The sequence below is a fragment of the Fukomys damarensis genome, unplaced genomic scaffold, assembly GCF_012274545.1.
Source record: "Fukomys damarensis isolate Sample0158 unplaced genomic scaffold, DMR_v1.0_HiC HiC_scaffold_17, whole genome shotgun sequence".
NCBI lineage: Eukaryota > Metazoa > Chordata > Mammalia > Rodentia > Bathyergidae > Fukomys > Fukomys damarensis.
In genome coordinates, this window is record NW_022900929.1 from 23,724,642 (window position 1) to 23,749,010 (window position 24,369).

The window sequence follows — 24,369 nt, forward strand, 5'->3', positions numbered from 1 at the left end:
TACCATCTAGGCGACTTTTAAATATTTAACTTTTTACTCAGGAGAAAAGCACAAGTCCGTCCTAACTAGAGAACTAGAGTAGTACTAAAATGTGACTATTTCAATTAAAAAAAAAAGACTTAGGTATGTTTTTCCTTGCAAGCAAAATGAAGGGTACTGTTGTTGTTACTATGATTATTAAGCCACAAACATGTAAAATCCACAAAATGGATTGGTGGCTTTGGAAATGCAGTACCATATCAAAGGTGCACACTGCTTCAAACGTCTTGTACATGTTGGGATGAAACAAGAACCAAAGCAAACCTCAACCCCACCAGTGAGGAATCACGTCATGCCCCTGGTGAAAACATGACCTGCTCTGTGATGTGAGACCCTCAAGTCCCCTCTTAGTGTTATTCAGGAAGCTCCCAAGTCCATGGGTCTAGAGGTGAGGTCAAAGGGTTCTGGCCACACCCAGTGCAAAGCACGTGCATCACGGGACCAACTTCTGAGTAGATTTTTATAAATATGTACAAATCAGTTACAGGCACTTGAAATGTCTTTGGCTGGAATAACCCAACACTGCAAGATCATGTGTTTGGAGTGGCCAGGCCCTGGCTTGGGTCAGCAGGCAATGATGATGGTTCTTTCAGTCTCTCTCCAAAAATGGCGAGGTGTGGGATTAGGCATCAGCCAAAGCCACCTAGAAAAAAATCAAGACAGGCAATCCAGTCACACAGGAAGCCTGGGGATTTCACCCCAGGGTCACCCTACCCAAAGGCCAGGCCAGACTAAAGGCATGGATCAAGGAAGGAACAAACAAAAATCCAAAGTCTTCTACAAGAAGTAGGCAATCTGCGGTACTCTAGGGATGAGACAGAATTGATTTTTAAACGCGGATCGACACTGTTACAGGAATCTCATGTTAAAAGACGTGAAGGAAGGCAGCCTAACCAGGGTCAGCCATTCCACAATGAGAAATTCAAACAACTGCTTTAGACAAGTATGTAGACAAGTATGTGGTTGAAAAATCCACCACCATAATGTAGGCTAACAACTGTTTCCAGTGACAAGTAAGGAATTAATTTCTCTGGGGAAAAGGTGAATAACAATTAACTGAGATTTTTGTATACAGAGATCCCTAGCAAACACAGGACCAAGACCATCCACTACTCACCTTCTCAGGGCAAAATTCAGGATTGCTCTGACGCAGTTTGCTGGGTCTGCCTTTGATCACAGCATAGCAAAACATTGTTATCACCATCACAAAGAGGAAGTAACTGGTGTGCATGAGGTGCAAATTTATTAATGAACGGTCATCCTAAATAAAATAGAGAAAAACAGAAACATTGCAAATTAGTTACTGAATGATTTTAGTGCTTGCTGGGCTTCTGAAGACAGGATTCCCAACCTCCAGACTCGATCACTTTCATGTCTAAGCTGGAACAAGAAGTCTCTCCTTTGTCTCCAAACTGCAGTAGCTGGCTCTCATTAAGTGAAGACAAGATGTTTCCAATGACCTCTGTTAAGGACCCACTTCCTGTGGGCTTCTGCACCATACATTGCCAAGCCCACCACCGAAGCATCCTCTCCCACAAAGCCTTCTACAGACTCACCTTTAACCCCTGCTCTTCCCTGAACACATCCTCTTTCTCTCCAGTTGAAGGCTGGCACCCGCGCTTGTACCCCTAACTCCCTGCCAATCACTCACCTCAGAGCAGTCCATCCTTCTGCAATTTCCCCCCTTCTCTAAGTGCCTGGCTGAAAGTGCCAAAGTCATGTATTCCTCTCTGGCCTCCCACATGCAGCCAATCACCAGGCCAGTTTGCGGGGGGAGGTCAAGATCCCAGACTTGCTTCCATCCCCACACTATGGGCCCTGGGTTCCCTCTCATTTACACACAATGGGGCAGACAGTCTCTGAATGCACGCCAACACATGCCCTGCAGCCCCAACAGTGTATGGCAAGGCAGGAAGGGCCTTCTGGAACTGGCTGCCTACTGCCCCCAACCTGGCCCCATCATCACTGCCACTCCTGAGTCCTGGCCCATCAGCTCTCACAGCCTTGTAAAAAGGAGCCACAGAAAAGGAACACAGCCAGACTGAAAGAGCAGAAATGCACCCACCACACAGTGACAGGAAGAAAGGAAGGGCACTGAGACTCATCAGTGCCACCTATGGAGAAAGGCTCCCATCTAAGCAGGAAGCTGAGTTAGGGTACCAGTGCCAGGGAGGGAAGAGCGTCCTCCTCCCCTCTCTAAGTTACATCCCAGTCAGGCTTCACTCTCCAGTCAAGAGTTACTTTCTTCTACTACTTGTTTCTACCTTTCTAAACTTAAAGTGGCACCATTCTTACAGAGCAATATTCTGCTACCCAAGGCTGTGTTGCCTCAGTAAGACAGGACAAGCATTCCTTGTAATCTGTGTGCCTTAGAGCAGTTTAAGAAATAACAGCTGCTTAAAGAAAACAGAACATAAAGAACCAGACTTTTCTTAATGCTTTAAAAAGGGCAGTGAGTTTTCCAAGCTTCCACCACTGCAACTGGTCTCCCAAACCAGCCAGAATCTATAGTGACAAGGACGAGGCTAAGCCAAATAGGTAAACAGGGCTTGCGTGCAAACGCACCCATGCACACACATAACTGTTCTCACTTACATCTGGAACAATAACTGTAAGCTTGGGATTCAAAGCATGATAGACTTTTCCAATGGCCCCCTTGTAACACCAGAAAGGATTGTAGTCTTGCGCATATTTTGTGTTGGCATCTCGGGCAGTTGTGAAGATCTTGTACCACAGCGTGGCATTACTATACGTGTCAGGAACACAGTGTGGAGGCTGTCTGCAGGAAAGGAAGAAAGACAATCTCTTGGCAACCTGACACGTCCACCTGGTAACCCCAAGGCATGGACACAGCCCAGTAACACGTGTGCCACAGAGAATACCATGTTTCTGACAACACTGTTTCTCTGGAAGAAATACCATTGTACTTTTAATTTGAGTTGGTTTTTTGAGACAGGGACTCACTATGTAGTTGAGACTGACCTGGAACTCACTACGTAGCCCAGGCTGGTCTCAAACTCACAGCAATCCTCCTGCCTCAGCCTCCCAAGTGCTGGGATTACAGCTGTGCACCATGCCTGGCTTGCTTTTGTTTTTAAATAAAACACATAAAAGAAAAAAAGATACAGGTGTGTAACATTTAAGAGTCTGGATGCTGGACTTTTGCCTTCAGAATTCAACCCACAGGCCTCTCACATATAATGTAGCTAAAGAAGGCCCTGTTTCTTTTAGTCCACTTTTTTCAAATTATCTAAAGTCTTACTTACAAATGAAAGCTTTAGGTATGAACTTCTGCGTCAGTTATCAGAACTCCAAATAATATTTAACTTATCCACACTCATCCTGCAAACCTCTAAAGGTCTAAAGTAGATAAATACCAGGATAACTCTTTTAAAGATTCCCCACAGGGCCAGGGTTTAGCTCAATGGTGCTGCCACCTGTCTCTCAAGCACAAGGTCCTGAGTTCAATCCCTGGTACCAAAAAAAATAAAAGATTCCCCACAGAACTTTTCAAAGTAGGTTGTATCTTGCATATATTATTTCAGGCAAACCGACAACACTTTAAAAAAAAGCCAATTTCAGAAATAGTATTGGAAAACAAGGTTCAATTTATACTCAACTTAAAAACTCTGGAAAATGAAGATGAACAAAAACTTTGTTTAGGTAGTCTTATTACAAGTCACTCTGGTCAGGGATCACAGCTCTTATTTCCTTTTTCCATCTCACATTTCTTCTACTCTTGGAGGAAAGTCAACGTATGTTCGACAACAGCAGGGTAATTTTGCCACTGGGTGGGAAGCACTTACTTTCTGTTATCTTCAGTGTATATACATAAGTTCTACCTTTAGAATTACAAATTAAACTCTAGATGACCCTCTGAGCGGGTCTGATCACAGATCATTCTAGAATGTAGTACGAAGCAAGCCATGCTAAGAATTTCCTGCCCAGTTACTCTCCTGGCAGATGGATGCAGGAGACACTTACACAGTGATGGGGAAGACATCAGGGTTGGCCGTGAGCGTCATGCAGGCTGTGAACACCACCTGCTCACAGTGGCCATGAAGAGCACAGTCATCCGAGCTCCAAGCCGTGGGCAGGGTAAAGGTAATGTTTATCTCCTCGTGAGCTTCCCTGCCTGTGAAAGAGAAATCGGGTTTTTAGTTCCTATATCATTCTCTGGAATTCAAGTGAATCTCGAACTCCAACCCACTCGGGAATCATGAGGAATGTGGAATCAGAAATATGAGGCTGGAAACCTACCTTTGTGAGGTTTCAGGAACAACATCCTGATCCCAGCTATGAGGCCACTTGACATTGAGGGGAGCCACACAGCGGCCAATAGGGAGGGACCGGCTGCCTTTCCACCAGGGCCTAGAGACACCACCAGGAGTAGGTGGCATCAGTTAGGTGGGGGAACAGTGCCATGGTTTTAACACCTGTACAGGTCTCTTATCATTTCCAGTCTGCTTTTTTGTTGTTGTTTTGTTTTGAGACAGGTTCTCACTTATGTAGTGAGACTGACCTGGAACTCACTGTGTAGCCCAGGCTGGTCTCAAACTCACAGAGATCCTCCTGCCTCAGCCTCCCAAGTGCTAGGATAACAAGTGTGTGCCACCACGCCCAGCTTCCAGTCTGCTTTTAAATGTATCACTCCACTTAGAATTTACCACTACCCCATGGATGTGACCAAAGAGGATGGTTCCTCTTTTACGTATGTTCAATCTGAGGACCTGAATGTCTAACAGACTTGGGAAAGGTCAGAGGACCAATGTGTGATGAAGCCTCAACTGCAATCAAGGGGTTCCAAGGCCAAACTGCTTGCTCTGTGCAAACCTCAGAGGTCCCCACACTGTGACACTAGGGAGATGGCTTTACCCCCAGGAGGCGCTTGGAGCCAGAGGAGCGGCACTCACAAGTTCTTTTAAATTTACAAAGGGAACTCTTTCAAGGTCAAGGCCTCCCACATGAAGCCCTTCCAGATGCTTCCAGCCTCCATGGCTTCCCTAAGGGGAAGTGATCCACTGAATCACTTAATCTGTCATGGCTTAGCACTGGCCAAAGGACGGTGATCCATGCTGTATAAGTTTACTTTTCCTATTAAATAAGCACTTAAAAATAGCATTGCCTTCATTCCAGGAACTCAATGATAACTCATTGTTTTGGTCCTTTCTAGAATACCAGAATTCTGAGGGGGAGAGACCAGATCTTAGGGTTTTTCTACTTCTAGCATAGCTAAGGGTGAGCATTAAAAAAAATGCAGGAGGGCTGGAGATTTATCTCAGTGGCACTGCGCCTGCCTCAAAAGCACAAGGTCCTGAGTTCAATCTCTGGTACCAAAACAAAAAAAAACACACAGGCATACCCCCCACACTTGAGACCCTGGATTTCATCCTCCAAAACAGAGTAGGGAAAGCGGGGGTGGACATTCGGACAACACACTGACTATGGCAGTATGTAATCGGCTGGTTAAGTACAGAAAATTCCAACAGGAAAATGATAGGGTTACAGTATAGCCTTAAATTCAAGTAGAATTTCTGACTCCCCAAAAATTTAACTTGTGTTAGCTAGAAATCTTAATAAGATAAACAGTCAATAAAACATTTTGCATATTATAGGCATTGCATACAGGGGAAAGCCAAAGGATCAGGAGATTCCTTTCTACTGCAATGCGGCAAGGATTATTTTCCTAGTGTTCTGATACAACACTTGAGCTCCCAGCAGCAACAGCAGAAGGTGGATCTGAACTGCATGCAGGAGGACAGCATGTACCAGAGCTAATTTCCCACAGCTATGATCCTGTAGCACCCCTTTACACTTGCTTACATTTCCCTCCACTGTGAATGGTGCCATGTACAGTTCATTTATGTGTGTTACGCTCTGAGAAATCTTAACTTTTGAAATATACTTGTATATACTTTAAGGCAGTAAATTATTTTAAAGTAAATTATCATATGCACATATTGTATGCATTCACAACATACTTTTTTCTTCATTTTTAAAAATATTTCTAGGCTACAAGTTATCTGCAAGTTTTTTTTAATTATCACAAAATCTAAAACAAAATCCACGTATTAGAGGATCTGTGTAATTCAAACCTGTGTTGTCTAGAAACAGGCCTAGCAGCTTTCCAGCGTCTCTCCTTTTTTGGTGCTGCTGGGGATAGAAATTGGAGCCTCACACACCAGGCAAACTCTCCACCCTAAGCTCCGCCCCAGCCCTCAGTTTCCCAGTCTTACAAAAGTGCAGTGAGACTACCTCATGAGCACTCTACTACATGCAAATGTCCAAGTGGTCCCTTCTTGATTTCACACATTTCAAGCTCAACATAAGACACACACATGCAGAAAGCAAACAGCTCGATGGCTGATACTCTGTCTGTCTTAGTGCCTCAGAATTCTGGAAGGAAAGGGGCCAACACTGGCTCACCTGAAAGTCCAACCTGATGCCCCAAAATGGTAGAGTACAGATGGCTGACGTTGCGGGAGAAGCCTCCGAAAGGCTTGAGGGGGTCCAAGGTGAGGGTAATTGCAACTGAGATGTTAACCGGGCCCGAGTCCTCCAGGGTCTGGGGGGACTGTGTGGATGCTCTGGCTTGCCCACTGGTCACTGTGCTCTCTGAAGCTGTGCTGTCGTTTGAGAGATGCTTTAATGTTTCATTTTCTGATACACACAAGTCCAAGTCATTAAATCGCAGCAGAAAAGTATTCCAATCCTTCAGGAAAGCAAAATAAAGAAACATATATGAGCAGTCCCAAAGACTCCCCTGCAGGAACCCAGTCAGGACCTGCAGTGCAGCCTCACAACAGGAAACTGATTCAGTCAGCCTTCACGTAACATCACAGTGCAGCCCCATCCTCTCAAGCTGATCAGACTATGTGACTTTCCTAATCACTTCCATATTTATGATCTAAATATGACCCTACATTGGCATGAGATATTAAACACACTGTGAGACCCAGCATGGACTAGAATTAGACAAGAGAGATAAGGGAGGCAGGAGGGGTATTCTCCAGTTCCACAGCTCAAGATAGAATCAGCAACAATTGTTTTCTTTTTTTTTTTTTTTTTTTTTTTTTTTTTTTTTTTTTTTTTTTTTTTTTTTTTGTGGTTGTTGTTGTTGTTGTTGTTGTTACTGGGAATCAAACTCAGGACCTCACACTTGCCAGGAAGGCATTACGCCACTGAACTATATCGCTGGCCCTCTGCAACAATTCTGACTCACTGCCTAAAACTTTTCCCATACATGAATGCCTTTCCTACAAACCAGGAATTCACTAGGTTAACCACTTGAGAGTAAAACCACAAAATTAATCATAACCGAAGTTCCTCAGCTTTCCCACAAAGCTTAAGTCCATGTTCAAAAGCCAGCCAAAGGCAACACCAACTACCATTTTGATTATTAAGGGCTAATTATCCAGGCAACATCGTTTAGCCTGTGGCCTTGGTCAAATGCTAAAGACAGACTCAAGGTCTATGAGAAAGAAATGCCAGGATGCTGCTAAGCTCTGGCAGTTTCTCCCCTAATATGGGTGCAGCTAAGGATTCAGCTCAGGTCAGAAAAGGGGGAGAATTAAGCCAGCTAGCTAGCTTCCTGGTAAGAAACTCTCTGGAAGGGTTTCACCACAGAAATAACAAACTTGCTACTTTAACTGTGTTAGAGTTCACACATGAATAATGTCCCTCCTGCCAAGATGAGCTATAACCTAGACTGTCATAGAGCACAAAAGAAAGACACTATACCAATGACAGAGAACTCTCCTCTCCATATAAGGCTTATTACATGCGCACAAGCACACACACACACACACACACACACACACACACACACACGCACACACACACAGCTACCCGCCCAATCGCAACCCCCATCCCCACTCCCACCAACAAACAACCCAAGAAAAAAAGTGTAAGAGAAAACACTCAAGGAATATATTAAGATGGGAACTAACTTGTCCTAGGAGAAACTTTACCAGTCAATTCCCCATATCATTAATTCACCATAATTTCTAACATATAAATTTACAAGTGAGTATATATCACCCACTTCTCAACAAGAATTAAATTTGTTATTGCTTTCTAGTACGTAAAATACACATTTAATATTTGCATTATGTGTCCAATTATAACATACCTAGCTTAAAAATTAAAATGCCCTAATACTTTAATTACCCAAAATGTAAAAGCCAGAAGACAAATCTATAAATGTTTTCCTATCTTAAAAAAGTAAATATATTTGCAAATAAAACCATGCTTTAAAAAATACCATCAGTACAGCTGATAAAACTCGATGATACACATGAATTTGAAATATCACATGTTCAGTTACTTTTGCCAGGTGTGCTAGTGCACACTTGTGGCCTAGCTAAGGAAGGAGGATCACAAGATCAAAGCCACCCCCCCCCAAAAAAAGTGCAGTTTTCAAAAACAGCAATGGGCCAGGGATTTAGCTCAGTGGCGCCCCCATCTGCCTCACAAGTGCAAGGTCCTGAGTTCAATCCTCAAGAAAACAAAACACAGCAACAATTAACTCAGTATGAATATCAAAGAAGTGAGTTCTCTAGCTTCTTGCCATGAATCGTTTTATAAATATACTCTCCAAAATGCATCTATTTAATTGCTGAAAATGGTAACATTATTTAAATCAGATAATAATCTTCGTATTTCCTAACAAAGTACATCACAGGGAGATGAAGACATAAAAACTGGTCTTTTTCACCAGGAGCAAGAAGTCACAACAGAAAAACAAAACAAAACAAAAAAAAAACTTACAATGAAATGAAGGTGTATCGAAAACCAAAAATGTTTCCCCTCTACAAGGTCTAGCCAGCCTGAGCAGAAAAGCTGGAGAATACGCACCTCTGCCATTTCTGGTGACTTAATCTCCTTGATTTTGAAGAAATAGCCCAGGGTCAGGAAGGCGATGGCCATAGCGCTGACACTGATCATGAAGACCACCAGAGGTGGCCGGCTGCTGATGTACAGCTTCAGGTTCTCCAGGGGGTTGATGCTGAACATTATTCTGATCAGCTCCACCTGGAAATGGAGCACAAGACTCAGCATGACCTGCCAAAAGGGAAGCTAGGATTCTTACTTCGTTTCGTTTGATGGTGCTGGGGCTTACAGAGTTACTAATTGTTAAACTGAAGTGTCTGATCAATAAATTCCTTTCAAAGGGCTGAAGGTGTAGCAAGTAGTTAATTGAGAACATGCTTAGCAAGCAGAGGGGCCTGGGTTCAATCCCCAGCACAATAGAGAGACAAACACATACACAGATACATAAATAGGTTTGAAAGGCTAGAAGGAAAAAAAACACTCCATGTTAACTGTCATTACCTCAAAATGTTTGGATTTTGAAAGATATATTATTTCAGTTTGAATCTTCTAAATATTCTCAGTTCTGCTACTTCCATATCCTTTGAGAAAATGTTTAAGTAGGTTGCAAGTGCATAAATAAACCAAGGATGTCATCATCTCCGACACTGAAAAGCTGAACTCTTACCAACCTCCTGACCTGGTCCCTACCCATGCCCCTGTGCACCTGCACCTGGCGCAGGTACACTGACAGGGTTTATCCCTCCTCCCTGCTTAAAAGTCAGCTGCAGAAGGGTCCCAGAGGCCACAGGTGGATAGGGATAGCAACGGGGTCTCGCGACCTCAGGGGTTATTATCATGACCCAGCACGGCCAACGTTTCTAACCACACCGCCTCCCCTTCTTCCACTCAGCTGTGCCATACAGGCCTTGCAGTTTCTCAGGATCTGCTAGGACAATGACAGGGACCGTACTTAGGCAGAGATCAGGCTGGGGATCTTACCGCTCTTCTATATCACCAACCTTGGCTTCTTTTCCATTTATTTGGCTTCTCATTCATCTCACCAATGGTTTCTATATTCAAAACGTTAAGTTTGCACTCTTTCATTTATTCTTAAGAACTTAAGGGCCGGGAATTTAGCTAAGTGGCACTGCTTCCTGCCTCAAAAACCCAAGGTCCTGAGTTCGGTTCCCAGTACTCCCCAAAAAATTTCTGACTCTTGTAATTTTTGAAAATGACCTATCTGAAGGCTTTCACTTCAGGCTGGGATGCTTTTCCTAAAAATTTCTCCAGGCTTCTCTTTTACACCGCAGGCATCTACTTGGCTCCTAGGAGAAGGCCTTCCTGACTACGCACCCAGTCTCTCAGTGTCTCTCCATTTCTTCCAGGTTGGCTACAATCAGTCAAGAGAACTATTGTTCCTACTCATGTGCTATCTGTGACCATCATTCATGAGCTCCACAACAGCAATGAGCTGTTGCATGTGTGTGTGTGTGTGTGTGTGTGTGTGTGTGTGTGTGTGTGTCCTTCTTGTTCAGGGCTCCACTCCCAGCCCCTAGAACAGCAGCTGACTTCACATGAGCAGGTGTGATAAGTATGAGCATACAACCAGCAGTAACAAAAAGCAACTTAAGAAGTCTGTCTCAGCTTTTAAATTCCGGGACAAAAGGATGCATCAGCAGCCCCTAAGAACTAGCAGTAACCAGCCAGCTGCGTTTTGCGCGCCTTTGTCTTTTACAAGAGCCCTCTGGGGTAGGAAACATTTTTCCCTCTCCTAGGAGGACAGCCGATCCTCACACTGGCCAGCAGCATGCCTACTGTACCGTTCCTGCTCTGTGTGATTGCTAGCATCTTACCCGAGGATTTGGGAGGAATAATACATTGTAGTTAGCTGATGCTTTTTCACTGAGATCTCTCTCTTAGGACCCATATTATCTAGCCCAGGATGTCATTGGTAGACATGTGACATGCAACTGCTCTCCAGGTGACTTACACTGAAGAGTCCTATTAGCAGGGCTCTTTTTCAGCCTGATCTGACTCCGTCAGGCTGCTCAGCAAGGAGGTGGCCCTACATACCCCATGAGGGAGCCAGCATGCCATCCTCTAATATATACTGATCTGGGCCAACACGATAGATGCAAAATGGTGCCTGTTATTTTAAACAGCATCTCCCTGGAATAAAACATCATTTCACTTTACATCAGCCATTCACATTCATTCAAAAATAAACTGCCTGAAAAAAGAAAAAAAGGGGGGTAAGCCACTTTCTGGTCCCCCTTCTGTCTTAGACAGAAGCTTTCTTTCACTCAATAAATTTTTTCCTACCCTGTAAAAAAAACAAAACTAAATAAATAAATAACTGCCTGGCCAGGGAATCCCAGCTATAATCCCAGCTACTCAGGAGGATCACAAGTTCCAGGCATGAGGATCACAAGTTCCAGGCCAGCCTTGGCAACTTAGTGAAAGCCTGTCTCAAAATAAAAAAATATAAAAGGCTGAGGGTGCATCTCAGCAGATGAGCACTTGACTCGCATGCATAAGGCCCTAGGCTCAATCCACAGCATAGCAAAAAAAAAAATAAGAGAATTCCCTTGGTCACTGACTACTAGGGTGTTATTCTAATACTTATTAATGTTTAAAAGTTTTTATTAGATTCTGATACTCAGCCTTTGAACATTTTAGTCTGTGGGTTTTCTTTAATATGTTTTATGGCATGTCTTACCCTAGAAAAAGTTCTTGATTTTTTGTTTTGTTTTGTTTTTTGAGACAGAGTCTCACTATGTAGCTGAGACTGACCTGGAACTCACTATGTAGCCCAGGCTGATCTCGAACTCGCAGCGATCCTTCTGCCTCAGCCTCCTGAGTGCTGGGATTACAGGTGTGCGCTACCACACCCGGCAGTTCTTGATATTTTTAACAGCTTTATTGAGATATATCTCACATACGATACAATTCAGCCACTTCAACGATTTTGAGTATATTTGCAGATCTGAACTACAATCATCACATTATGAGCAGATTTTAATTTCTGAACATTTTCATTACCTCATGAGGAAACAGCAATTCTCCATTTCTCCATTTCTGGCTCTAACGCAACCACTACCGGCATTGGTACTTCATTCCTTCTTCCCAAGCCCTAGGACTATAAAGTGTGCACTACCACACCCAGCCCATGATGTTTTTTATTATAACAATCACAGCCAGCATGAGGCGGCATCTCCTTGTATTCTAACTTGCATTTCCTTGATTACTAGATGGTCCTAATTTTTCAAATGTATTTAAACTTATCAATCATTCCTTATATAATTGCATGTGTGAATTATTTAGGAACAACTGCCCTACTGTTCTTGTTCATAATTTTTTCATTATTTTCTTCAAGTTTTAAAGCATTACTCTTTACTTGTAGTCTCCCATCCGCTTGTACTTGATTTGAGAAGTCTAGAACCTGATTCTAGTTGCATCTTCTATCTGGGTGGCCAACGTCCAATGCCCCTTACTGAACTGCTCACCCTCTACCTGCACACAGGAGACACCACCTCTCCTTCAGCAAGCTGCCTTGCACATTGGTCTCTCTCCAGGCTTTCTCCTCTGATCCACAGCTGCCTGCCTACCTCAGTACCACACAATTTTAAACCTTGTTATAGACTACAAGAATCTACCACTTTATTACTAATCAAAACTGTCTTGGCTATTCTTGGTCCTTCAACCTCTCTTATGAATTTTAGTTTCCAATTATGAAGTTCCCACAGCTTGCTGAGATCTAAACGGCATCTGCAGCAGACACTAATTTGAGAAATTTATATCTTTACAACATTGTTTCCTAAACTTGGAATGAGCTACCTCTGTGCACTTATTTGGGTCTACTTTTCTTTTTCAGTCATTTTTAAAGCTTTCTCTAAAGGGGCTGCAATTGCACCTCCGCAGCAGAGTGCATGCTTACCATGCGTGAGGCCCTGGGTTCCAACCCCAACACCATAAAAAAAGCAAAAACTTTCTCTGGAAAGGCCTCCATATAACTTATTAGGTAAATTCAAAGACATACTAATTCTTGCAGCTATCAGTGATTTCTGTGAGTTAACAGAAATTATATTTCCTATTGACTTTATTCTATACAAACACAAAAACTTTCTCACATTAATCTTGAATCTAAACATTTTGCTGAAATATTTTAATATACAGCCTGTTTCTGGCTTCAACTGGATTTTCTGTGTAGACAATCACAATGTTTACAATTAGTTGTATTTCTTCCTTTCCAATCCTTATGTCATTTTTAAGCATCACTGTTAAATAGTGTAAGTCACACATTTCTGATGGAAATCCTCAGTAGGTTAAGGAAGTATTCCTATCCCAAATCTGTAAAGAGGTTTTTATTATGTTACTTATCTTCAGGGGAGAAGAGGTGGGGATTCAACCTAGGGCCTCTGCATGCCGAGTACCTGCTCTACCACTGGAGTACCTTGCCAGCTATGACATTTTAATGGGTGCTTTATCTGCAGCCTCTGAGCGATCCATTTTTTTTTTCCTTTAATCTATAATTTAAACCGTCGGATTGTTTTCATGTTGACTCACATTTATACTCCGGATAATTTTTACATGATCCCATTTTCTTGTTTTGTGCTGGGGATTGAAGCCAGGGCCTCACACATACTAAGCACATGCTCCACCATAGGACTACATCTCTAACTCCAATCAGGATTTATAAAAACATTTATGTTTGCTACATTTTATTCTGAATTTTCACATCTATTCATATGTGAGATAAAATTATAAGCCTCCTATGATAGTCTCCACAACAATGTATACTCTTGATATATAAAAAATTAACTTCCTGAACAATGTGAATAAAACAGGCACTTCCACTGTGTGGAGATTTGATAGACCTTGGCCAAAGACTATCTGGCTCTTCCAAGTCTCTGGTTTTGTATTTTGGTGAGGATATCTTCACTACTTACTCATGTTTTTAATGGCTAGAAATCTGTTTTCCATTTCCAAAGAGTCAACTTTGATATTTTTCTTGGAAATTACCAATTTTACATTGTTTTTTAATCTTTACAGCTGAGTACTGTGATTTCTTCAATATTAATTTACTTGTCATCCTTTTCTTCAATACAATGCTCTTCAGTGTGTGTGTGGACAGGAGGGTAGCACAGAGGATTAAACCCAGTGCCTCACACTGAGCTACCTCCTCAGCCCTCATGTGTTACTTTGAGGTGGGCTCGCCAGGTTCCCCAGGCTGGCCTTGTAGCTGTGATCATTCCTCCTCCACATCCCGAGCAGCTGGGATTATAGACATGTACCATCATACTTGGTTCACTGCCTTTTTCTCCCTGAGTAGGGACTGAACCCAAGGCCTTTGCACTCGGCTACATTCCCACCCTTTTTATTTTGTATTTCAAAACAGGGTCTCACTTAATTGCTGAACTGCCCAGACTGGCCTCTAATTTATGATCCTCCTGCCTTAGCCTCCCAGAGTGCTAGGATTACAGGATGTATTCCACCACACCCAGTTCTGTCTGCTCTTTTTAATCAGCCTCATCAGTTTTGCCACTCTTTTATCTAATTTCAACACGTACTTTTCATTTTTCTTTCTTTGGTGAGAGGAAGAGGTGTACTGGGGATCAAACCAGAACTTGGCACATGCTAGCCAAGCATTCTAGCACTGCCACTGCCCCAGCTCTACGTGTTTTATTATCTTCCTCCGTCTGCCTCCTTTGAATTGACTCAGTTGAGACTTTCTAACTCCATCACCTAGAATCTTTGCTCATGCTTTCTTTTCCTCTCCAATGCAGGCATTTCAAAATGTGGACTCCCCTACTATTCTCCTTAGCTGCATTCCTCCCCTCTCTCCACGTTCATCAGCAAGCCCTTCAGATACACCCACTCTGCTCCTCTGCTGGCTGAGATGACAAACTGTACCTGCCCTCTATACCCGAGACCACTGTCCACATGCCCACGGCCATCTGTGTATCCCTGAGGCTCGACACATCCCTCTACGGACCACTGTGCTCTTCCTGTACTCTCCACCTCAGTCCAGAACCTCAAAAGCATTCTAGCCTTCCGCTTTATTTCCCACTCCCAAGCAATTACTTAGTGCTAAAGACTCCATTTCTTTGAAATAACATCTCTTATTTCTGCCTCTTTCTTTCCATTTCCTTCTGCAATTCATCATCTTTTCATGACTAGTGCAACAACAGTCTCAAATGGTTCCCCTCCTACCCATCAGACAGCCCAACCTCCACGTTGCTCTCAAAGCAATGTCTCCCAGGAATCTAACCATGCTACTGCTTGGTCTTTCAGAGCTCCAAGCGACTGATGAAATCCAAGCTCCTCAGAGTGCCGGTCCACCATAAGCCAGGTCTTGCCTACTTCTCAATGTCCCTTACTCTACCTGTCTGTAATTCCCAGAACATATTAGACAAAGCTGTAGCCTACTTATTTATTGGTACTGGAGATTGAACCCAGGATTCTTTTTTTTTTAAGACAGGGCCTCGCTAAATCACTGTGTTGCCAGGCTGGGCTTGAATTTGCAACCCTTTTGCCTCAATCTCCCAGGGTACTGGGATTACATGCTGTGTTCCCATGCATGGCAGCTTCAGGCTTTTCTTTCCACTGATCCTCAGACTTCCATGAACCGCATTCCACTGTTTCACACTCCTCTTCAAGACTCATCTCCAGGGCTACTTCTTCTATGAAACTCAGGCCCCTCCTACCACTCTTACGGGAGCATGGACCACTTCCACTTTATATGCTAACTGATCCTGTACAGTCAGTCTCCTCACACAAAACCAGACCCCTCACTGCAGCTATCTTCCTGACCTCGCTGTCCACGTGTGAAGGGTCCTCTTGTCTCTGCATGTCATTGTGTGGACAGAAAATAGGTGGGGAAGAGGAGAGAGGGAAGAGGAAAGACTGATGGACAAGTGCCAAGTTATAGTTAGACAGGACCAAGAGGTTCAGGTGAGTTACTGTAAAACAGGCTGACTACAGACACTGATGATGTACTGTGCACTTCAAAAACCAAAAGAAATGATTTTGAAAGTTTTTAACATAGAGAAATGATGTTTAAGGAGACAGAGATTTGGCCTGCTTTAAGCATTACACATTGTATAAATGCATCAAAACATCATGTTATCCCATTAATATGTATGGTTTTATGTCCCAGTTAAAAATTTAATTTAGAGCCGGGGATTTAGCTCAGCAGTTTGGTAACCTGCCTTACAAGCTCAAAGACCCGAGTTCAATCCCCGGTACCAAAAAAATAAAAAAAATAAAAAATTTAATTTAAAAGACAGTGATGAGGGCCAGGGATTTAGCTCAGTGATGCTGCTTGCCTGCCTCACAAGTGCCAGGACCCAAGTTTGAGCGCCGCTACACCCCCCCCACAAAAGATACTGTATAACAAGACAGTGATGAGAGCTGGGGCTGTAGCTCAGCTCTAGTGTGCTTGGCTAGCGTGGGCAAGGCCCTGGTTTCCATTCCTAGAATCATCATCCTCATCATCATGTGACGGTTAAAGTACAAGTTCCCTAAGTGAATGAATCAAATAAGCCCAGACTTAAAACATGATCATGTCTGAGTGGGGCACAATGGTGCACACCTGACATCTGCTACGCCAGAGAATGAGGACGGAGGCTCACTTGAGTCCTAGAGCACAAGACCAGGCTGGGCAACACAGGAAGACCCTGTCTCAGGGGAGGAAAAAATCACTTCAAGGAGAAATACCAGTCACTAAAATCTTATCACCTCAAACAGAATAAAAGCCCAAACTAGCAAATACTGTCAACGCAAGCCAATCACTGTAGGAAAACTTCCAGAGTAAGGTAACTATAATCATTAAAAGACCAAAAGCATGTTCAAATAAAACAAATTGAGTTAAAGTATTTCACAAACTAAAAATTATTTTTTACTATTCACAATCATTTTCCAACCAAAAATTCATCAAGGACAAATGTAAAGAGTTAAAAAAAAAAAAGTCTTTGTAAAAGTTTCTTAGCAATGGTAAATATTACTTTCAATTAAAGAATAAACTATGGTCTATTTGGGGGAAAGAAAAGGGGAAAAAAAAAAGAGAGAAAGTGTTCATCTGACGCCTCTTTCCCTAAATTCAGTCCAACTCCAATTAAGCAAGAGTCCTGCTACTCACCAGGAAACAGAAAAAAATGACATGGGCTAGGAGCTGACTGAAAAGTCGGGGGTTGAAGGAAGAAGGGACACAAACCCCAAGAAAAGCAATGGCACCAGCATGCCAAAGGCTTAGAGTAAAGCCCAGGACACAATAAACAGCTCTGAGACAGCTCAATGATGACGTTCAGCTGCTGACTGATGGCTGAAGTAAGCAAAAGGCAATGCTGTACTGACTTCCCTGAAGACAGATCTCAAGCAGCCCACAAGTTACAATGGAGATGGGAGGGTTCTGTTACAAAGCTCCTGGAGACCAACTTGGCCAAACATATCAATAGAGTTAAGCCGCACACTAAAAGCTCTGCCATTCTGCTTGGGAGAGTTTAACCACAGGAAACACGCGTTGCTCAAAACAAAGATTTAACTAAGATACTTACCTTGGGAGTGTTTAAAATAGTAAAAAATGGAAAAGTACATATCCAACAAAATAGCAGGGGACTGGGTAAATAAATATGCTACCTAATCAGGAGGAAAACAATGTAGCCATTAAAAACACAGGATCTGAAATAGCACACAGTTGTCCCTTGTACCATGGTATTTGGAGTGGATCAGTTTCTGGACCCCTCCCCCCTTTGGATACCAAAACCTGCAGACACCCAAGTCCCTACTACAAGATGAGGTGGTGTTTGCTGATAACCTACACTCATCCTCCCATATACTTCAAATCATCTCTACATAACTTACTATAACCTAAAACAATGTAACTGCTATGGAAATAGCTGTTACACTGTATTGTTTAGAGAACAAAAACAAGGGGGAAAGTATGTGCTCTGAATTTATACAGAATGGGACCTTTTCAAGAAGTTTTTAAGTCTGAGTTGGCTACAAAAGAAAAAAAAGAACATACTCTCAAATGTTCACACTCCCAGCAGATAAGATTCCACATGTCTTTCTTCTTTTTAAAACGTTTTATCATAAATACACATGTCTAAAAACAGATTTTCTTCGGCAGTGCTGGGGGTTGAAACCAAGCTCTGGCACACACTAGGCAAGCACTCCACTCTGAGCTACAGAACAACAAAATTTATAATTACAATTGTCAATTATCCCTGCTAATTTAGGAGTCAAAATAAGGCTTCCTTAAATTTTACTGTATTATGGCAATAAATAGGAAAAAAAACAACTTAAAAGAAGGATTTCTTCAATCAAACTAGAAAAAAGGAGCAAGAAAGCAGAGCGGTCCTTCAGCCCATCCTGGTGCTAGGAAAGGTGGCCTGCACTGAATGACGGAGAGACCTGCACTAGGGGCTCTGTGAGGACAGTTGCTCCAGCTGAGGAGCTGGGGAAGGGATGAAGCCGAGAGCTATCCGGGGTGGCACAGGAAAAGCTCTAAGGGCAAAGGAGGCAGCCAGAGGCTGCTGATCCCTAGGCCTCTCAAGATCCCTGATGGCCTTTGATACTGTGCTCTGGCAAGGGAGAAATCAGCAGGAGAATGGAGAAACTGAGACAACAGCTACATACCACTAATTCAGTTGAAAGGGGGCCATCATGGCTGTGGGAGGCTGGCAGAAAAGAACCCTGGAGAGAGGAAGGCCTCCCAAGGGACCAGGGAAGGCTGCAAAGTTTTACTAGAAAGGAAGTAAATTAGCATTCATCTGGAGGAGCACCCACCTTTCAAGACCTCTCTCCCTCTTTCCCAGGCACATGTATTTTAAAGTACATCAAAGGCTACTTCCTGAAGTTCTGAACTAGTTTTATTCCAGTTTTAAGCTGATTTTATTCTAGTTTTAAACTAGAATCTTTGGGCTGAAGAGGGATTCTCTACTCCCACACAGTATTTCCTAAACAGCTTCAGATTTTACCAACTTACTTGCATTGAAGGTGCACTGCCTGGGATCCAGAACAGAAGGTTAACATGAACAAGACCAGCATTCATCCTTCAGTAAACTGGACCTCAGGCTGAACAGGAGGTCCCCACAGCTCTCCTATAAATTAACCCTCTAGAGACCGGGGGTGGGCCGGGAGGGGTGTGGGGACAGGAGACCTGCTCCAGGACACACTGGAAGTCACCTCATTTTGATACAAAGTTAAAGAAGGGCTAGAGCCCTACTTCAGTGATCGAATACTCGCTCCCTAAATGCGAGGCCCTGAGTTCCATCACTAGGCATCCAGTAGTATTTTGCAAATATCCGCAATGTCTGAGACTTTTGAAAGCTAAGGCCAGGGGTTGCAAAGCAAACCTAATAAAGAACAGTAATCACTGCAGATACCGAAGACCTAGCAGAGGTGAGAACTCCTGCTGGTTCAAAGAAACCCTTACTTAATCCACGGACACAGTACAGAGAAACCATCCTGCTTCCTCCATAACAAGGCAGGAATACTGACAACAGATCTTCAGAGAAAAATGTGAGGAGCAAGGAAGACAAAGAACACCTCAAGGCCTCCAGTAATCTGTGAAATGCTGCATCTAAAGCCAAGTCCAGGGCTGGGGATTTAGCTCAGTGGTTCAGTGGCCTGCCTTGCAAGCCCAAGGACCTGAGTTCGATCCCCAGTACCAAAAAAATAAAATTAAATTGCACTAAAACATATACTGCCATGAATCACCCTCAAATTGACCCCCACTTCAAACACACTCATCCCATCATTCTTGCCACTTTCTGAAGCACTTCTGGAAGTCCTCTAGCTGCCTCAAAGTCCTGAATCGACTGAAAGCATTACCTTTCATGGTCCTCTTCCTGCTGAAAGGCACAGCCATCTACTAGTGACCTTCACCAGTTACCAAGTCCCATGGTTTCCAATCTCTGATGCCTCCTGGAAGTGCTCTCCCTGCATGCCCATTGACACAGCCCCGCCCTTTGAGTCTGGACAAACTGTCCTGTGCTACAACAGACAGCACCCCACAGGAGAAGGGGCTTAGCAATAACCTCCAGCCTACTTTTTTTTTTTTTTTTTTGGTACCCAGGATTGAACTCAGGTCCTTACACTTGCAAGGCAGGCCACAGAACCACTGAGCTAAATTCCCCGCTCTCCAGCCTACTTTTTAAAAGAATGACACTGTTGTAAGAGCTTCACACATATACACTGCAATGTGTAATCCTTACAACATTTCCATGTTTTAGGCGGTGAAATCAAGACATAAGTAAGTCAGCATATTTGCCCAAGATCATAGTGTTTAGTGCACCTGGATTCAAAACAAGGTGGACTCCAGAGCCTTCGCATTAACCACAATGCTCTATGGCTGCCTAACAAAGATGACGAGTTTGAATGAAGAATCAACCCCATCAAATGAGAGAGAGACTGAAAAGCACCCATGGAATTCTGCAATCAAAACATCAGCAGAGTGGTAAATGAAATCCCCTTCACTAGTGTGAGGGGCAGAAACCACCTCACACAGGCTGAAGAGTGAGAAAACAGCACACTTAATAGCTACCACTTAAAGTATGCCACACCAACACACCAGGAACCATGCCAGGTGCTTTGCATACATCTTTTTTGTGGGGAGGGGTTACTACAAATTGAACTCAGGACCTTGAGCTTGCCAGTCAGGTGCAGTGCCACTGAGCTAAATCCACAGCCCCACGCATTATATTTTTTAACCTTCTACACTGCTAAGTAGATGGTGGGGGGCGTAACCAGGGATAGAACTTGGGACCTTGGGCTTGCAAGGCAGGCGGTGGCACCACTGAGCTAAATCCCCAGCCCACAGGTAGGTATTACTGTCCCCCACCCTTTTTTTTTTTATTTGAGGCAGGCTCTTCCTTTGTAGTTCAGGCTGGCCCTGAACTCAGTATGGGGCCCAGGCTGGTGTCAAACTCATAGCAATCCTCCTGCCTCAGCCTCCCGAGTACTGGGATTACAAGCATGTGTCACCACACTCAGCTTATTACTGTCCTCATTTTAAAGAAGAGGAAATAGAATCAAATAGGTTAAGTGTTATGTACAGCATCACACACATCACAAATGGCAGAGGTGGATTCTAACCCAATTCATTTAACCCCAACACAAGCAAGACTCAAGGCAAATGCCAAGTTTAAAAAACAAACCAATTTCACATGTTATGGATACATAACATGTACTTTAGTCATTAACTTCAGTAAAAAGAACAAGCTGAATTGTTTTTTGAAGTTTTAAATGTTTTAACTTATTTTTCATTAAAGGAAGTCCTATCAGCATATTTCCATCAGAGCACAAAGCAAGAACACAATCTATTTTTCTTGTTTCTTAAACTGATACAATTCCTAGAGCAGAACTGTTACAATAACTCAAATTTTAAATGCTCAAAAGAGAAAAACTACAACAGAAAACATGAAGTTGAAACTTTGTTGTTGAACATTCAGTTTAGGCAACATCAACACTATCATAAAGACAAAAAAGAACACAGCCTGGCATAATTACATGTCTGTAATTTCCACAATTCATACTTTGGCTGTACTTCCACTTAAAAATGCTGAATGTACTGTTCCACTTTCAAAGTCATGACGAAACCATAGTACCTTCCAATATGCCCCTTCTCTTTTTTGGAAAATGAATTCATGATTGTCCCAAGATTAAAAATAATTCTTTGTATTTTTGGTTTTTAACTATCTGGCCACCTTAAAAAAACAAAATTAAAAGCACTTATTAAAATTTAATAAGTTAGGGGCTGGGGATTTAGCTCAGTGGTGCCACCTCGCAAGTTCGATCCCCAGTACCAGAAAAAAAAGAGTAATAATTTAGGACTTAAGGAACAGATACATAAGAAAATAAGTCACAAGCAATGCCAAAATTAAATTAACCCTTAGGCTCAACATGAAATCTTATTGTAACATCAAAATTCAGGGTAAGTACTAGGAAACTGTTTTAAATACAATACTTGTAACCAATGCACCAAAAACTAACTGCTAAATAACAATCCTTCATAGACCAGAGAAGTACACTTAGACATGTCATTATACATAGAAGTGCTACAAATCTCTCATCAAATTTATTTGATTTCTACCTGGGGGAGATCATTTAAAGATTTCTAAATTTATAAAATTAAAACTTATATGAATATTCCATTTGCTAAAAACTCTACCTTTCCTCCATTTCTTTTTTATTTTAATTGGAATGTCAGAATAAAAGAAATGCCTACAATCAATGTGAGTTCGAGACCAGCCTGGACTACACAGTGAGTTCCAGGTCAGTCTCAACTACACAGTGAGACCCTGTCTCAAAAAAAAAAAAAAAAAAAAAAAAAAAAAATACCTACAACCCTTTTATGCGATATGGGATTATGTTGCATGTCAGTACTGACAGACCCAAGCTCTAGATCTGCCATCCCTGGATTATGTTACACTGAGTTCCCTGTAAAGGGAGGAGATGGAACATTGGGTGGAGGGAAGAGGAGTCAAAGAGAAGCATTAAATAGTGAGGATGGTGCATTCCTGGTATGCTTAAAGGCTAACTTTAGTCAGAAAGGTCCTGAGACTAATCATGTTCCAGAACAATGACATGGCATCTTGTTTGAATGGCTCCAAAGATTCTTCAACAATAGCAAGTAATACCAGCATTTGAGAAGCTGAGGCAGGAGGATCGCAAAGAATTCGAGGCCTACCTGAACTACATAGTGAGATCCTGTCTCCAAAAAAAAACTGGGTAAAAGAAACAAACAGCATCTCTGTGAAACAGACTAAGGGCTTTCATTTATCATCTGCCCATAGCCGTAGCTACTGGGACCACACCAGAGCCCATCTCCTGCAAACTAAGCACATGTACTAAAACAATGCCCAGATACCAAATTTAATTTCCCAACTGTTAATACCAGACATGAATGAGAAGCAGCATCCTTTCCACGGACCTTAAAATAAACTAAGCACTGCTTTATGTTACTAGCTGCTTAACAGTGTAAGACAAACTCACCAAACGAAAAATAATTCCTCAGGACCCAGAAATCCACCAGAAGCCAGAGTGGGTAACAGCTGTTTCTCTTGTCTGTCATATTTAACCTGTGACCAGTACACTGCCAATCCCTCAGGCAGCCAGTGTAGGAGCCCCTTCACCAAATGGCCCTGGCTTTTTCCGTTTCCCAGATAAATCCCAATGGCTCCATTCCTCCTCATCTCTCTAGGTCCACCTTAGAGGCCCCTTCCTTTATTATTCTCTCTCTCTCTCTCTCTCTCTCTCTGCAACTAGAGCCCAAAAAGAGAATCAGCACTTGGTGACCTTAGTACCCAGAGGCCAGGCGTGATTCCAGTTCACCTGGATCAGGCAACAGAAATTCCCCCAGCACTTTACTACAAAGTCAACACAGCACTGTCTCACTCTTAAATGCCACTGAGTCCTGAAGTGAATATTCGGTGCACAACAGGCTTCTTTCTTCCCAGAACCCTTAGATGAAATGAGGAAGCTAGAAGCTACTCTGCCCTGTTAAACACTAATACTGCATTCCTTCAAATGGCACACAGAAGCTGACCGCGAGAAGTACTAAAGGGGCAAACCAATTCACCAAGACTCATCATCAGCTTCGGAACAGTTCTTCCCGCTGCCTCCTAGAGCTGCTCATCTTTGAGACAGATAAGTAGGAATTCAGGGGGTGCCACAACCTGTGCAGAGCAGGCTCCAAAGACCTCACCACTCGTCACCCAACGAAGCTGGTATTTGTTCTCTAAGCTCTAAACTCAGCCATCGGATTTCTTCAACGCAGGCCCCCTCACCAGATGTCTAACGGTGAAGGCGTTCAGATATTTCAAAACAGCCTACCAGGCCTGGGTCTATTCCTAATGATGCCCATTGAGGGAAGCAAAACGACATGCCCCTAGGTTACCTTCAGGTCACCCTCTAGTCTGTTTTACCAAAACACGCATTAAGATAAAACCCACCCCATCTTTACATTCACCGATCTCGCCACACAGACCTCCAGTCCATCACCGGTCTCCACGCTCAGGTGAGTCTCTCCCTAACACCTGCTTTCTGAGAGGTGTGGAATTTGCGAAAGGGGTCCAGTGTCTCAAGCACTCCCCTAAGTCCAAAGTGGAAAACCACGAAGAAGCTCCCGGCGACGGACTCCGACGCAGGCCTGGGCTCCCTCCGCGGGAAGTCGGGCCGTCCGCCCCGGCCGGGGCCGCGGGACACAAACCCGGGCGGCGGAGGCCAGAGATTTTCCTATCATTGCTATATTATATATGAATTTACTGTTTAAGTAGAATGTTTTCTGGATGGATGTGTCATATTTAAGAAAAAAATAATAATTTTAAATAGAAAATTGTTTTTTATCATTTTTGTTTCATCTTCAAATAGTAAAAAGTTAAAAGTTTTCTTTAACTCTCATTTATAAAATAAGAACTCAATTTTATTCTCTTGGTTTCAGAATTTTTAATTATTTTGAGAATATCCAGTTTAGTGGCTATGTACATTCCATGTCTAATATTTATCATGACA

At 42.9% G+C, this 24,369-nt stretch overlaps 1 protein-coding gene across 1 annotated transcript; it reads right to left on the reverse strand.

Annotated features, from left to right (window-relative positions):
- Positions 1-486: 486 nt before the first annotated feature.
- On the reverse strand, positions 487-23,863 carry Tmem248 (transmembrane protein 248). The gene is made up of 7 exons (XM_010625012.2): positions 23,846-23,863; positions 8,896-9,072; positions 6,466-6,751; positions 4,024-4,174; positions 2,635-2,818; positions 1,157-1,300; positions 487-682 (listed from the first exon to the last, which is right to left on the reverse strand). Exons 2-7 carry the CDS (start codon positions 9,052-9,054, stop codon positions 662-664), a joined length of 945 nt encoding a protein of 314 aa, XP_010623314.1. The 5' UTR covers positions 9,055-9,072; positions 23,846-23,863; the 3' UTR covers positions 487-661.
- Positions 23,864-24,369: the final 506 nt, after the last annotated feature.

Bases quoted from the DNA above. Each gene is read 5' to 3' on its own strand.
- Tmem248 (XM_010625012.2), bottom strand. From the start codon at position 9,054: ATGTTCAGCATCAACCCCCTGGAGAACCTGAAGCTGTACATCAGCAGC. The intron at 6,752-8,895 runs GTGCGTATTCTC...GCTTTCCTGAAG, and splicing joins AGTCACCAGAAATGGCAGAG to GATTGGAATACTTTTCTGCT. The intron at 4,175-6,465 runs GTGAGCCAGTGT...TCTCTTTCACAG, and splicing joins GCATCAGGTTGGACTTTCAG to GCAGGGAAGCTCACGAGGAG.